Below are 17,239 nucleotides of genomic sequence, written 5' to 3'. Positions count from 1 at the left end.
TCTGTGGAGGCATAAACTCTTGACCAAGAATGGGTCTTTCTTCTCCTTTAAAACCACTCTGCCAGGCCTAGAGACGGGAGGTCCTAGGTTCAAATCTGACCTCAGACACTTCCCAGCTGTGTGACCCTGGGCAAGTCACTTGACCCCCATTGCCTAGCCCTTACCACTCTTCTGCCTTGGAGCCAATACATAGTATTGACTCCAAGACTGAAGGTAAGGGTTTAAAAAAAAAAACCACTCTACTTAAACCATCTCCATCACTCACTATGTTGACACTAACTATCAAGAAATGCCTCTTTAATATTAGAATTTTGTTTTCTTGGTATAGGGACTCAAGAAATCTCCTGGAAGCAGCAAGCCATGGAGCCTCCTCTTCCGTCTCCCTGGTGGCAAACATCACTGTGAACATGATTTCCTTCCTGGCCCTCCTGGCTTTTGTGGATTCATCCCTTTCCTGGCTAGGGAACATGTTCAACTATCCTGAGCTGAGTTTTGAGGTATACTTTTTTTAGCTGTTCTCATTCCAGTGGTATTGTTTTTATGTGTGTTAAATAGCTATTAGAAATTTTAGACTCTGTGATCAATAAAGTCTCATTCTGCTACCATTGAGCATAAGCTTCCAATATCCCATCCCTCTCTCATATGTACCTTGAATTTAGTTTGACAGACATTTACTAAACAACACCTATATGCAAAGCAAGGAAGCTGGTATTCCTTCAAAAGGAAGTAAATGTAGAGGATATGGAGAGCAAAAAATATATACAAAACAGTGCTATAGATTGGGTAGGATGTAGGGGAGTGAGAATCAAAGACAAAAATAAAATAATCCTTGCCCTCAAAGAGCTTACTTTCTTCCATGAGGATACAATGTATATAGAGTCCAGTGAGTTATGCTCACTTTATAAGTTATGCTTAATAAGTATGAATAAGGTAATACAAAGTAACTTTAAAAGAGCACCAGCAACTGAGGGGAATCCGTAAGAAATGGTCTTTGAGCTGTATTTTGAAAAAAACTAGAGATTCAAATTTGGGAGAGTGAGAAGGGAATACATTCTAGACATCACTTTGAACAAAGTTACATAGGGAAGAGATGGAGTGCTATGAATTGGGAACAGCTTGCAATCCAGTTGACCTAGAAAGGAAAGTAATATAAAAGTAGATTATAAAGATATTGAGGTTGTATTGTAGAATATCTTAAATGTAATTCCACATATCTAAACTCTTTCTAAGACATCTCTATCTTTTTCTCCTCTCCAGTACATATCCTTCCCCATCGCCACTGCTGAAGTACTATCATATTTTAATCCTACCTTCTTGTGACAGCAGGTGCTTGTTTCTAGATGCCATAGAACACCACTTACATATGAGGCTTAGATTGAAGAACTAACAAATAATTGGATTCTAAAATTTGGGGAGAATCATGACTGTTTAGAATCATTATGCAACCTCTGGCTTTGTTTTTGTAGGTGATTTGCTCCTATGTTTTCATGCCTTTTTCTTTCATGATGGGAGTTGACTGGGAAGACAGCTTTATGGTTGGAGGACTAATAGGATATAAAACTTTCTTCAATGAATTCGTAGCCTTCCAACAACTTGCAAAAATGATCAAGTTACGAAAACTAGCTGGACCCAAATTTATAGATGGTGTGCAACAATACATATCTGTGAGTACCTTCATTATTTATCTTCCAGATGGAGTCTGTAATTCATTGTATGTATATTAACATGCCATTTTTACTTGTGTTTAATGTTTTATTTCAAAAAAGAAACCCCGGTTGTCAGAACAAGAAACCCTTCGTTGAAGTGGTAGTCTACTTGTGAGCAGTTTATAAACAGCCCCAAGACCATATTGTTTAAGAATTTAGTAAGAGGCTGGAAGGAATACAAAAATATTCTAATAGCATATGTTGGGATGAGGTGGGGAGAGTCCTGAATCTGTAAATTCAGAATGAATGATGATTCATTGAATGAATTCAATGAATCTTCATTTTGTCACTTGCTCCCTGTGAAAACCGGGCAAGACAACTAAACTCTCTGTAAGAAGGAGAATTGTACTGGATGATCTAGAGTGTCTTCTGACTCTAAATCTATGATCCTAAGACACCAAATAGAGGAATGTACTTTTTACCAACTCCACAGATATAATGATTTGACCAAGATCACATAGCTAATTAGTGGTAGAATGGAGACTAGAATCCAGGTACCCTAATCTAGTGCTTTTCCTACTACTTGTCATGTTCTGTGTCTTAGGGTATAAGAGAGACATGGCACCAAGGGAGTAAGAAATTTGATTTTTAAATCATGGATCTACAGGGAACCTGAGAGACCTTCTAATCTAAACTCTTTATTTTAAAAATGAGGAAACTGAGGTCCAAGGATGAGGTGACTTAGCCAAGTTGAGACAAATAAAAAGTATACCAGGCCTGGACTTGGAATGGAAGTCCTCCAACAAATTCAGAGAACAAGTTACTCTTGACTATTTAAATGAATAACATGTAAAATACCAGTAAAAATTACAAGTCAATAAATAATATTATAATATCCAAACTATTTAACATATTCCCTATCTTTACTGATAATATTCCTATAAAGCATACTCATAGATCTTTTCAAATAACATTGTTTTCTTGATTGCCCCCAAACTCAAGGCAGCTTAGTGGTACAATAGAGCATGAGACTAAGTACAAGGAAGACCTAAGTTCAAGTTCATCCTCAGTCACTTAACTAATATGTGTCCCTGGCTAAGTCATTTATTCCCTATCTGCCTTGGTTACTCATTTGTAAAATGGGGAGAATAATCACACCTACTTTGTGGAGTTGTTGAGAGGATTAAGTGATATAGTAGAGCTATATGGTATACTAACAAACCTTAGCCATTCCTCTTCTCTACCACCCCATTTTCACACACAGGAGAAAAAGATGGGGCTGGGGTGGTGGGTTTCCTTGACAGAAGTCTTCCCATTATCACTCTAATTCCTACAGCTAATTCTAGAACAAGAAATTGAGACTGGTTTTCAGCTCCTAGTTTTCCAGCAGGGCTTGATCTCCTTTGCAAGTCTCACAGAGCCAATAATCATCATAAATCTTTCCTGATGACTAAAAACTCCTTAAAATAGCTTGTGGAACTTCTACTGACTGTAACTATTTTGCCCATGATTTCTAAAACCCTTCATAAAGTCCCCTTACCAAAATTTGCCCTAAAATAAGTATAGTGATATATATATATATATATATATATATATATATATATATATATATATGATAGATAAAGCCAGTATAGGCAGATGGAGAGTCTACACTATATCTCCAGAAGAAACTGTCTTCTAGGATGTATATATATAAGCTCTTTTACCATCTACGTTGTTGTTCAGCCTTCATCAGTCATGTCTGGCTCTTTGTGACTCCATTTGGGGTTTTCTTGGCAAAGATACTGGAGTGATTTGCCATTTCCTTCTGAAACTGAGACAAATAGAGTTAAGTGATTTGTCTGGTCACCTGGCTAGTAAGTGTCTGTGGCTAGATTTGAAATTAGAAAGATAAATCTCTCTGACTCGAGGCCTGGGTTCCATCCACTTTATCACCTACCTAGCTGCCCCATAGTCTAGGTAGAGTGTTGCTGTTATAAATGTTGCTTAGCAGAGAACAAAAGTTTATATCTTGGGTCTCTACTTAGACTTTGCATCATCATATGCTAATAGGTCTCTGTTTGTTGGCTTTCCCCCATCTTTTACACTAGCATGCAAAAATAGTCCATTCAGAATACCAACACAGATGTTGGAATTCTTCCCCTCCAGATTGGAGATGAGTCTTGACAGACCTGCTCCAGCATTACTGAGCTCCTTCTGCTCCAAATTTTATCACGTACATTGCTAGCCTCATTATAGTCTTATCTCAGCCCTCAAAGATCACTTCTCCAATTCTCCTTTGTTCTTGAATACTATTAGTTCCTCATTCAGGGATCAATATGCCATCAATTTTATTCATCATACCTTGGTTTCCCCAGAGAATTTCATCTATTTACTATTGAAGTTGTTGGCTATATGGATGAATGTGTATCCACTCCAAATCTTTTATGCCTATTTTACTCCAAACATCTAAGCTATCTTTAGTATTAGAACAAGGCAAACCTGGTTCAGATATTTGTATCTGAACAAATGTGGAGAGGCAAGAATGACATAAGACATCCTTCTGGGATAGTAGCTGCTCATGGCTTCAATGTCTTGCATATATCTTATCCATGACAGATTGAGGTTAGGGTAGGTACTACTACTACTACTACTACTACTACTACTATTACTATCACTACTACTACTACTATCACTACTACTACTACTATCTAGTAGTAGTATAATAGACTAGTAGTCTATTATGGTCACGTACTTTTTCCACAGTATTGAAAATGCTAGGCAGCTTCTTTCCCACAGGAAGGATAGACAGCTCTTTTGTAACCAGTCCATTGCCTCAGAGGGAGCCAACTCAAATCATTAATAAACAAAGAGCTAGAAAAATAAAATGACTCTATTCTTAAATTATCCAACAGTAAAAACCTACATTGTCTATATGTGAGCTATTTTACAAGTAAAATCCTCACAATTGCCAATAATAAGACAGTGAAAACTTGTCATTAAGTTCAAGTGTTAAGAACAGGTGCATTGTGGCATCTATTAGCTGGAACAGTCCACTAATAGGGGGAATATTGTGTCTTTTGTGAATCAATCCCATAAACACATCATTCACGTCAAATTTGTCTTTTTTGAACCGTTTCACATTTCTCTCAATTGGAATTCTCCCAGGACTACTTGATATATGGGTTGAAGGAAATAATTTCCTTTTATCTAATAAGGTACTTGTGGCTAACATCAAGACTGAACAAACTAAGTTGGAACTTCATTTAGCCACACTGGAAGAGTATGGTAAAACTGGCATCCTGGGTCTTGCAGTCTTGTAGCTACATTCAAATTACCTGAATTCATTTTAGTGTTTGTACTAGTAACTTCTTCCAACTATCACATTTTTATCCTCTTTTTACATGTCAATCTCATGGCAAACATTCATAATATTGGCCAAACAAATGTCATTTGGCAAGATTGTCATAAAAAACTATTTCCAAACTCTGCTTTAAGAAGTAAAATAGAATTCTAATATGCACTCTACAACCAATTAGCTCATTATTGATTCCAGTGATCAGCTTTGGTCCTTCAGCTCAGTTAGCCCAGTGGATCCTTGGCTTCTATCCTATCTTCCTTCTACTCTAAGACCTTAGTAATCTCTTGATCACTTCCATGATTCAGTGTTCCCTATCCACCTTGTCTCATCTCCATTAAACCCCTTCCCCCCTTCCTTTTTTCTTCTGAATAGAATGTTCTTCACCAAATAATATTGTTCCCATTCCACAAATTTTCCATATAGCATTGCTCCTCCAAAGGTGTTTTGTGGGAATAAATATTCATTTTAGATAGCATGCTTATACTAATTAGTTGAATACTTCAATAATTAGATTATTTTATTATATTTTATTATAGCACTCTATGATATAAATGCATTAAGTTCAGATGCATTGAATATTCCATGCCTACTCTCTGTTCTTTGTGGTAATTATGGCCAAGAGCACCACAGAAAATATTATCGTTATATATCCTATGTATAAACCACCACTTTTTATCAAAAAGTAACAGAGAAATCCAGTACCAGTAACCCGTAACCAGTAACCAGTAAAATATTTCTGATATTTTCTATGTCCACAAGTGACTTTACAAAGCAAGTAACTTTCAAAACATAGAATGTTCCCTAGTACCATGAATGTATATGCATATGCAAAACTATTTAGTAACTTGTTTGTTATCAATTATGCCTCTAAAGAATTCTAATTAATCATACCTAAAAAAGAAAAATATGCAAAAGCATGAGGAAGTGGAAAATATCATGTTGTCCTTCCCTTCTTCTAAGAGAAATCCTTTATTTTTATGGAATAATCTTGTAAAGAAATCTTGTGCACATCTCAATCCATATGCTACATTCATATGCACAAATTATAAAATTCATATGCTATATTCCCTATTTGTTTCAGGCATTATGGATGATTTAGGAACTCACAATGTTTGTTGATTTTTTTGTTTGTTACTATCTGAAATTTTTCATCCAAATGCAAGTCAGTAATTTCCCAAAACAGAGGTATTTCTAGCTTTGTTAGACCTACAAGAACTTTGATCTCCTCTCCACTTTTTCTGGCTTTAGATAAAAAATGAAAGGGTGCAAATGACCAGTGACTCAATTCCCATTTTGCCAATGTACTGCTAACAGGAAAAGAAATGCATTCTTTCCAAACCAAATTAACCTCTGGTATATAGATATATACACACATATGCCATCAGGGGAAAAAAAATACTCTTAAATTAAATGGTCATATAAGTGGTCTTAAATTCTCAAAATCAGTGTCCAGCTGCTTATTCTCACTGATTTTCAACATAGATATATGGACATTAGTTAGGGAAACTGAATTCCAGACAACATGATTCATTTTCAAATGCTATCAACTATACATACTATCAGGAATAAAATTTAGTGTTTCAGCTAATTACAATTAACTTGGTGCTCTGGCACAAATGTGTTTATGCCTGATTTTCCCAACCTATGCCAGACTCTGTTCATCTGTAAACTCAAAAAATCATTTGGGAAAAAAATCATTAGCTTTTGTAGAATGAATTTGTCGTGAGCAGCATTAAATCAGAAAATATTGCTGGGCTAAGATAAATTGAAATACTTACTAGCTGGCAGCCAGAAAAACAGAAAGAAATAAGACTGGGAGAATCATTGCTATTTGAATTAACCTGAGAAAGAGTACAGTCAAAAAACTGGTAGAGCAGAGAGTAAAGTAGAAACAGCAAGAAGTGCAAATCACCATACAGTAAATCACTCATTGCCATTTGGTACCTTGGCCTTTATACAGGTTCAATTTCCCTCTGCCTCGATGAGCAACTACTCATCCCTGGGATTAATACACCATTCTTCCTCCTAGAATACCTCCCTACAGGCTCTGGGACTGGGGTTTAATAGTGACATCATTGACAGAGGACTTTCTTGTATAGATTTTAGGTTGTGAGCAAGTCCTCATGTTCTTTTTCATTGGTTTCATTGCCATCCTAAGCCATGAAATACTAAGGATGGCATCATTGGATCCTACAGTCTAGAGACCCCCCTCATCATTAATTTTTCCCCTTTTGATGTCAATGGAGCACTGAGGTCAGGTGAGTTCTGGTTGGGATCTAAAAATGCTTAACAAAGTAATCGCTGGAATAAGATACAGAATGAGATTCATAATTTCTCATCTAAAACACTGGGACTCACCCATTAGATCAAAGTTTCTTGTGGGAGATCTTGCCACTTATCTGATCACTTGGAAACTATAAATTCCAATTCTCCAATTCAAGATCCTCCAATTCTCCGCAGGCCACTGGGCATATGAGATTGGAAACCATGGGCAAAAATAGGTTTTTAGTTGGAATGTGGTTAACATGGATATTGTATAGAATTTTAATATTTTTATTAATTAAAGTCAATAGGTAGAGAAGGGGAGGGAGGACAGGCATTTAAGGCAGAGAAAATAGCTTTGAAGCAGCTTGAAGCAGGGGAGATAAGAAGGTACTAGATTATAGAGAGCCTGAAAATTGGATAAAAGAATGTGAACTCAGTGGATAATAGGGAACTACTAAAGATTTCAGGGGTGGAGGAATGGCATTCACATATGCACAAAGAAGATGACTAGCAGTGGAATGGAGTGATGGATTAGAACAGAGTGGTGACTGTAGAAGCAAAAGATATCCAAGGCATCATTTGAAGAGTTCAGGCGCCATGTTCTATTTGGCTACTGTACACGCCGCACCTACATCACACAATTGCTATGAGGATCAAATGAGATCATATTTGTAAAGTGCTTATCATAGTGCCTGGCATATAGTTGGTAAATGCTTGTTTCTTCCTTCTTTTCCTCCTCTCCCTGTGTAGAATAGGCTGTCAAAGACTAAAATTTATCTGAAAGGACAATGAAAAGTACAGTCCTGAAGTGCATGAAGATGCATGAAGGACTTGGGGCAGAGATATAACAGAAGGAGAAGGTGACAGCAAGTTCTAACAAAGGAACAACCAACAGCCTTTAATTATTATTAATAACCTTATTTTCAGAAAAGTTAGAAATAATGGAGTCTCTCTCCCAAGATCTTTTTTTTAAAAAGCACATGGATGATTGAACACTGAGCTAACTAGAGCCCTCTGAATAAATGGAGATGATTTTGGTTGAGAGGAGAGAAATAGAAAGATATTTAATGTGTATTTGCAGGACCATGAAGTTTCAGACTTCTGGCTCTCAGTATCAGCATGCAAACCCATAAAATTGGCTGGTACATATTCATATCAAGTCTAAAGACATAGAGATGTCAGCATTATGTTACATTAATTTCCTCCCTCCTGGGTCCAGTAAGGCAAGCTCTGCAGATTACTCAACTTTAACCCAAGCAAAATCAGGGAAAAAAACAAAAAAGGGTTATTATATATAGTAACCAAAATAAAAGAATAATTCATTCATGAGAATAAAAGAATAATCAAGTTATATTCATCAAGCATTTACTAAGCAACAACCGTGTGTCAGATGCAGTGCTATGAAATGAAAACTCATAGATGAAAATGAAACAGTCTCTCCTGGGGAACTTAAATAAGAATATATATTGTCTATTGCTTTTATGCTGGCCTGAGAGGGTGAGCAGAAGTTCCATGTTCCTAGGTGTGCATCATTCTTCTGATTTAGTCTGGCTATGAGTATTTACCTTCCTTTTTTTTAAAAGAGTAAACTTTAAATATATATGTGTATATATATAGCTATAGCCTACATTTTGGTATCCCCTGAGGGTTGGAGTCAGAATTATACCTTTCTGAATGCACAACTCTCTGCTAGTTCCAAGGGTGATTATGGTGGTGGTACTTGTTTGAAAGAGAAGGCTGATTTTGAAAGAAGGAGGCTCATTCCTTTAAAAAGTAGAAAGCTACTTCCTCAATTCCCTCCCATGACTCACTTTCAGAGACTCTGTTCCAGCTGAAGTCGAGTGGAAAATGCCACCCACTCAAAGAGATAGATTAAAAAAATATGATATTTCCCAGATAGGAGGACAGATAGACTCTGAATATTTCACCGTGGGGTGGACAGGGGAAGGATGACAAAAAAGTCAATGGACCATCATAGTATTACAGATGCCAGGATTCTAACTTGGAAGGGTATGAGAAGAATTACAGAACATAGGGGACTCAGTTGTTGGCTGTGGATGCTCCAATTATTGTTGTTTTGTTTCTTGGTGATATTTTGAGGCAAAATGAAATAGAATGTGACTGATAGATTTAATACAAAAGCTACATCCCTAGAATGTTAAGATTCAGAACTAGAAAGTCCCTTAGTTTAGTCCTCTCATTTTATGTAGCCTAAAACTTTGGCATAAGAAGTTAAATGACTTAACCAAGGTCATACAGCTAATAATCTAGGTCCACTGACTCCAAACCAAGTACAATGAATTAACCATAGAACTGCTGAGGCAGGAGAGGGAACAGATGCAAGAATAATTTCCTAAGCCTCTGAGAACAGAAAGCAAAATAGGTTCTAGAAATATAGCCTGATATTTAATGAGTTTGAATTATTTCTTATTAATCGTACTTTTTTATACTATGCTTCTAAATTGGCCCTTCTCCCTTCCAAGTGCAGAATGGCTCTTTGTCAATAGGTTCATATTCCAGTTCAGTTTTTTCAAGTGTCAAAACATTTTTATTTATATTTATTTATAGCCATATCCTCTCTCTCATATCCATGGTGGGGAAGAGTCTTTAGGTATTTTTGTTTTGTTTAGAGGGAGGGATTAAGCAAAAGGACACAGATTATCCATTTCACTGGAAAAGGGCTTCATATAAGCAAACTAAAAGTTTTAGTTCTCTATGATCACCCTGATTTTCCAATCAAGTGGTGGTCTCATGGGGTCCTATCATATTGGTGGTATTTTCCTTCTCTAGTGAGATAATTATCACAAATTTGACTTTCTAAGTGAATAAAGCCCTATTGAGGGGGTAGATTCATATACAGGAAGTTAGGTGACTGAGTAAGAAAAACTTGAGTTCTAATCCAGCTTTGGACACTTATTAGCTGTGTAGTTCTGAACAAGTCACTTGACCCTTTGTCTCAATTTACTCATCTATAATAGGGAGATAATAAAAACATCTTCTTTAGAGGGTTGTTGTGAGGATAGAATTAGGTAAAAATTGTATAAACTGCAAATCTTAAAGCACTATATAAATGCTAACTACTATTATTATTATCCAGAGTTTTAGAGGACACATTCATAGGACTGTGTAATATCTATCTTTATAGTATTTCCAATATAGATTGTAGGGTACTGAATTGCTGCTAAGGGGCAGGCTAAACCAGGGCATCATCTGCTTCTCTATTTGAAGTGAATAATTTTCCTAAGGATGCTGACAGTATGGAGTCACCATCCCAAAGATTCCTTTATCTTCCCAGTGTTTTTTCAATGGTTCTTTTAGTGCAGGAAATCTTAACCTTTTTTCATGTTAGTTTGGTGAAGCCCCTTTTCAGAACAATATTTTTAAGTGCATAAAATAAAATACAAAAGATTACAGAGGAGACAATTATACTGAAATAGTTATAAGTTAAATATTATGTATGTATATATATACATGTTTTGTGTGTCTATAAGTAAAAACATATTTTTAGGAAGGGGTTTGGTAGCATTTACCCATTCCTGAGGGATAATGAAATTATGTTTTGTGTTTTTTTTACCTCATTTAATCTTCATAAGAATTCTGCAGGACATAAGCAATCACCATTTTACAGATGAGGAAAATGAGTCTTAGAGAGGTTAAGTGACTTGCCCAACATTACAAAACTAGTAAGCATCTGATGCAAAATTTCAACTTGAATCTTCCTGACAAGTCCAACCAAGCCACCTAGCTGTCTTTTTTAAAAATATATTTTAAATTTATTTCACTTATTTTTTATAATTTTTATAATTACATGTAAAAAGTTTTAAACATCCATTTAAAAAAATTTAAGTCCCAAATTTCTTTGTCCCTCCTATGCTTCCTCTCCCCTTCCTCCTCCTCCTCAAGAAGTTAAGCAATTCGAGATATGTGAAGTCAAGCAAAACATAAAATTTCTACATTAGCCATTTTGAAAAAGAAAACATATACACACAAGTTAAAAAGGTTCTTTCAATCTGCACTTAGAGTTCCTCAGTTTTCCCTCTGGAGATAGATATCATTTTTTCATCATAGGTCCTATGGAATTGTCTTGGATCACTGTCTTGATCAGAGTAGCTAAGTCTTTCCCACTTGAGCCTACTTACAATATTGCTGTTACTATATACAGTATTCTCTTGGTTCAGCTCACCTTACTTTGTATCCATTCATATAAGAATTCTCAGGTTTTTCTGAAACCATCTTGCCCATCATTTCTTATAGCACAATACTATTCCATCACAATCCTATATCAAAACTTACCCTGCCATTCCCCCAATTTCCAATTCTTTGCCACTACCAAAAGAGCTGCTATAAATATTTTTGTACAAAGAGATCCTTTTTCCTTTATTTTTATCTTTTTGCCCTTTAGGCATAGTTCCAAATTGTTGTTTAGACTAGTTCACAAATCTACCAACAGTAGAGTCTGCTTTCATGTATCCTAGGGCCATTTTTGGTACAATGGGCCCATGCTCACCTTCCTAGTCTCACTTACATTGTTAGCTTATTTTTTTTTTTACCTTTGGTGACATTCTGTCTGTGTATGTAGCAATAAGACTTCTACTCATCAAAAGAGCTGTTCCAACCTCTGTCTCTTTGTTCAAGTTTCTCCTCCTCTGGCTGCACCATATCTTAACGATCACTAAAAGGCCCCCACCATAAGGATCCACAGCCAGTTGTCCTTCATGTTTAGTTATCCTTCCTCACCAAATGCAGAGAATGGACTTAATTAAGTAAAATGTTTTCTATTCCCAAAAGCTAGTCACTGAAAGCAAATAGTCTTGCATGATGAAAGAGAGCTACAACCTTGGCAACCCCTAGTACTTTGTGAAAAGGTCTTTCTGGGTGCAACTTAAGAATAAAGGCACTGATTATAAATTAGGGTAAAATCAACTGATTTTATCAAGGTTTCGAGATGCTCACTTCTACCTTCTCTACACTCCCAAACCACCCTCAGATATTTAGAGGGAGAATGTCTTCTGGAGTTGGGATTCTTGTGTTCTAATTATCGTACTTGCCAAATCACTCTGGAGAAATCATTTAATACCCATAAATGTTTCCTCAACAGTAAGAATAGGGACTACAATAAATACTGTTTAACTCCCTTTGGGTGCTGTGAGGGTTAGATGTTTGGAAAACACTCAGACTTCCTTAGACAAATGATAAAAGATGATGCAAGGTCTAGTTCTCAATGGAAGAAAACCATTCTCCACATGAGGTTGATTATTTCTTCTTGGGCTTCACAGTACCATTTGTTTCTGATAGGACTGGCCCTGGAGAAAAATAGAATGTTTCTCTCAATAATTATTCTTCCTCCTTAAGCAAATTTAATCTTAGCCCACATCCCCCTCCCCCCCCAACCTGAACTTCAAACATCAAGCTTGGGGCCTCCCTAAACCATGGCACTCTTACAATCCAACTGTTCTATGACTCAGGTCCTTGCTAGATAATGAACTTGCTAATCTAAGAAACACTGATCAATCAACATGCATTTATGAAGTGCCTACTATATACTGAGCATTGCCATAGACACTAGGGGTACAAGTAGAGATGTGAGCAATCCCTACCTTCAAAAGAAATTTCATTCTAGCAATTTACTAACTCATAATATCTTAATGGTATTAATAATTGTTTTAAGTCTCCTAACTTATGGATTCATGGAAAGTTAGAATTGGAAGGAGTGTCTTATGCTGGAAGAGATATTTATACATCTGAAACATATAAGTCAAGAACTTGAAACATCAGAGCTGACTCTGAAAACCTTTTCTTTAAGAAGAGGTCACAGAGCAAATCGAAACCAGAACATCAGACAAAATGAAGCTACCTTAAAGGGCTAAGCTATTTATAGGACCATTGGATTTGGGAACTAGAAGGTACTTATGCACTTACTTCCAACTCCTTCCCTCTCTTCCTTTCTTCTCCCTCTAATTTTCCTGATAAACATCTTTTGAAAGAGGTAGGAGGGGGATGAGATTGAGAATGTCCCAATGGCATCTATACTTAAATCAGGATTAGATCATGACTAACTGGGGTTTATTCAGCCCTCAAAGGCTGGTTTCAGACTCAGAAGGGATGAATTTCAGAAGTTCTGGGGTATAATTGGTGAAGGATAGGCCCTATTAAGGCAAGGCCTATGAATGGCTATCATGAGGAAGTTAGGATGAAAACTATCTTCCCATTCTCTGACTGGTAATTTCTGGGATCCAGCAACCATCCCCTTGGAGAGCTAACATGGCCCCCACTGTAAACCATGAATGTAAAGATTATTTAGGCAAAGGTCCTTATTTTTCATATGAGGTAACAGGACTAGAAAGATTAAGCTATTTTCCCCAAGGTCACTAAAGGCATTCAGTAGGTAAACAAGAATTTGAGCCTCAGTTTTCTGATTCTAAAACCAACATTACTTTCACTATCTGTTAGTACTCCCTTCATTTCTTTCTCTTAAAATTAGGATTATTTGAATAGGTTTTTTTAGTAAATTTTTAAAAAAAACATAAAAGTATACTATTCATTGTTATTTTTAATGAAGATGAGTTTTTCATTCTACCACCTCACCTGTACATTGATAGAAACAAACAATAGGGGATCACCACAGATTCTCTTAACCTTCTCTTGTTCTTTTTAAACCTGCATGTTGACATGAACAAGGCTGCATCTATGTCTCCTTCTCCCTTCAGCTCCCCAAAAGGGGAAGAAGATTCACATACTGTCTCCCACCCACATCTCCCCCTTTTGTCTGCCCCCTTTCTCCTCTTTTCTCCCCTTTTGTTTCCCCCCTCCCTCTGTCTCTCTCCTTCCCTCTCTCCTTTTCCTCTCCCTCTCATCTCCACCCCCGCAGTGAGATCTCCTGCTTCTGAAGCCAATTGGACGGAAATGTAAAGAGTGAGAGAAGCAGTCCTTAGTGCTGAGCAAAAGGGGGAGGGAGATGGGAGACATAAGGAACAAAAGCGTTTCCAGGAAGAGACCAGATGAGTACTTGAAATCATTTTTTTCTCCTGTCTGCCATATGCATGTTGTTTGAAAATATCAACAAAGGAGTTCTCAGAAACAGAAAAAGGGGAAAGAAGCTTGTAATAAATGGAAAACTTAACCATCACCATTCGGTCAACTTGAATGCTGGCTTTAAAATCTAGTTAATGAGTAAAGGGGGAAGGGTGGAAGGGTGGAAGGGACACATGGTTCCCTACTTGTTTTGCTTATTCTTTGACCTAAACCTGAATGTTCCAGGATCTGGAGGACAAAGGGACAAAGAACCATCACATTTTATGGAAGAGCAATGCCGATGAAGTCACAGGTGTGAGGGCGAATCCTACGTTGGATGCTTATTTCCTATATGACCATCAACAAGTCACTTAGTGTCCCTGAGTCTCAATTTCCTCATCCTTAAGAGATGAAAGGGGTTGTGCACTCCTGAGGCCCCTTCCCTCTCTAGATCTATCATCCCTACAATTGCTTCTTGGCATTTTTAGTAGTTGTCTCATGGGTCCCACCATGTTTGTAATAGAGTAGATCGTTACACATTTTTCCAGTCTGTTTGGACAATCTCTAAAAAAGAGAAAACAGGTAAGACTAATGTTCTACTTGTTAATATAATTTCAAAGGGGTAGGTGAAAAAGCAAAGGGAATGCTGCTAGAATCCAGCTCAGTGCTATGCACCCCTCTGAATTTCCTTTGCCTCCTTTCTTACTCACTGCTAGGAGAACTAGAAGCAATTGACTAGGCCCCTCCATTCAGGCAATAGCAGCAGATTCTTTAAAAGCCCCACACCTGTAGACTTGTCCAAGGTCACACATAGAAGCAGTGAAATTCTGCCTCATTGTTGCCTGGCCAGTCTGAACCAGAAGTCTGATAGCACTCCAAGCAGAGTAAGGGCATAAAGTAATTGCCTCCATTTCTGCTTTAATTCCTGCCATTTCTTTCCATCTGCCAAGTTTGGCAGCTTTGGCAAAGAGGAAGTGGGAGTCATCAAGGAAAATTGCTAGTCCTTATGCTGTGCTTATTTCCTCGGAAGAATAAGGAATCACAGTGCCTTGGCAAATAAGCAGAAGATCCAAAGCAGCCAGCCCTCATACAGTAGATTTCCCTTTCCACCAAGGGCAACAGTGACTACATGAATCACAGAATCATAAATTTAGGACTGGAAGGTCCCTTAGAGATCATCTAAACAAATCTCCATTTTCTGACTAGGAAACTGAAGAGAGGTTCAGTGACTTGTCCCAGGTCACACAGGGGCAGAGCTGGGATGCAAATCCAGTTCTTCTGATGCAAAATAGAGTATTCTTTCTAGCATACCATGTTGCTTTAATTATCAGTGGGAGTGCCAAGTCAGGCCCCAGGACTTCTGCATGTGAATATTTTCCAGTCATAGCCATGCCATTTGCCCACCTGGATGTATCTTACTTGCCTTATAGGTTCGCTCTGAAACTATTGCCACCTATGCCCTTTGTGGCTTTGCCAACCTTGCTTCTCTGGGAGTCGTGATTGGAGGACTCAGTAAGTAATAATATTCTTTCATTGAACACCCCTCTATGATTCTGATGCAGTTTGAACTGAAATATCTGGTTTCTCCATCTGCCCTATTCTCTCTAATAGCAGGGAAAAGATCTCACCAGTACTAGGGAGGTGGGAGAGGAACAATACAGCAATGAATATACAAGCCACCAAAAACACACACACAACATACACCCCCAAAATCTGAATCAATCTTCAACATGATGCCACCATAGTTTCTGTGCTGATATTCAAATCAACTTCCCCTAAATGCCCAAATGTATGGCACCCCTGCCCACCTATCCTGCCATGCATACTTCTGTTTCTGATGAATCATAGGAATTCTGTTGTGCCCTGCCTTTCCCTTGTTCCCTAGGCAAGCCTATGCTTTTGAGAGAATTTTTGAGAGAGGCTTAGCTCTTTTAGAGGGTCAGATCTAGTGCCATACCTAGAAATTCTGGATTCAGGGAAGGCACAAAAAAATGTGCCTACTGTCAAAGAGCACAAAAGGTACCCTTAAATAACTTAAAAAAAAAAAACAATACTCTTGCCTTCCATCTTGGAATCATTACCAAGTTTTGTTCCAAGACAGAAAAACAGGAAGGACTAGGCAATGGGGATCAAGTAACTTGCCTAGGGTCACACAACCAGGAAGTGTCTGAGGCCAGGTTTGAACACCAGGACCTCCAGTCTCCACACCTGGCTCTCTATCCTCTGAGCCACCTACCTATCCCCTTAAACTTTTAAAGACAAAATTCATCTAGGTTGCCAAATTGGGACCAAGACTCTACGAGTATGGGGAAGGGTCAAGACTAGAAGCTCATACTACCTACCATTCAGGAAAAGGAATCATGCATGCCACCTGGTAATTTTCTGGTTTAACTCAATTATTCTTGCAAATTAGAAGCTAGTCTTGTTTCTACCTGCTAAAGAATCAGTAGTGCTGTCAGTGCCCTCTAAATTTCATTGACCTACAAGAAAACCCCAGTTGTCTTCTCCTAGCTACAGTTTTGGTCACACTCTTGTCTCCCACCTTGAGGAGTTCACCACGAAAAACCGAACCCTGGACTTCTTAATTCAGGAGTTGCCTGCATTGAACAGCCCAACCCCAGAGCTCCTTCTGGAGATAATGACTTTTGAGAGAGGCTCTACCTGAATCCAATAATAACTCCATACTCATTCCCTGTTTTCTAGCATCCATGGCTCCTTCCAGGAAGGGGGACATCGCCGGAGGGGCTTTCCGGGCCCTGGTTGCTGGTAATGTAGCCAGCTTCATGACAGCTTGTATTGCTGGTATGTGCTCTGCCCTTCCTATTTCTTAATGCCCACTGGATGGCAGTGTTTAGGTTTAGGCTTCCTACCTGAGCCTAAGGGATGTATTTATTTATTATTAAAATAAAAAGAAGAAGAAGAAGAAGACTGAGAAATGGTCCCACTAATGTACTGAGTGAGAGTGGGTAGAAATTGA

The 17,239-nt window shown here is 37.8% G+C and overlaps 1 protein-coding gene and 1 long non-coding RNA gene across 2 annotated transcripts in view; one reads left to right on the top strand and one right to left on the bottom strand.

Moving 5' to 3' along the window:
* LOC103095341 (uncharacterized) overlaps positions 1–17,239 on the bottom strand; it is a 191,908-nt gene that overhangs the window by 26,256 nt on the left and 148,413 nt on the right. The window lies entirely within an intron of this gene.
* The window catches only part of SLC28A3 (solute carrier family 28 member 3), a 138,499-nt gene that overhangs the window by 112,525 nt on the left and 8,735 nt on the right, over positions 1–17,239 (top strand). The window contains exons 14-17 of the mRNA XM_007498894.3: positions 329–497; positions 1,467–1,664; positions 15,693–15,774; positions 16,966–17,064. Of these exons, the coding sequence (XP_007498956.2) occupies positions 329–497; positions 1,467–1,664; positions 15,693–15,774; positions 16,966–17,064 (548 nt within the window). The remainder of the gene's footprint in view (positions 1–328; positions 498–1,466; positions 1,665–15,692; positions 15,775–16,965; positions 17,065–17,239) is intronic.

This window comes from Monodelphis domestica, chromosome 7 (genome assembly GCF_027887165.1).
Source record: "Monodelphis domestica isolate mMonDom1 chromosome 7, mMonDom1.pri, whole genome shotgun sequence".
Classification (NCBI taxonomy): domain Eukaryota; kingdom Metazoa; phylum Chordata; class Mammalia; order Didelphimorphia; family Didelphidae; genus Monodelphis; species Monodelphis domestica.
Note: the sequence above shows the minus strand (reverse complement) of the source record. Positions and strands in the feature narration are given on the sequence as shown.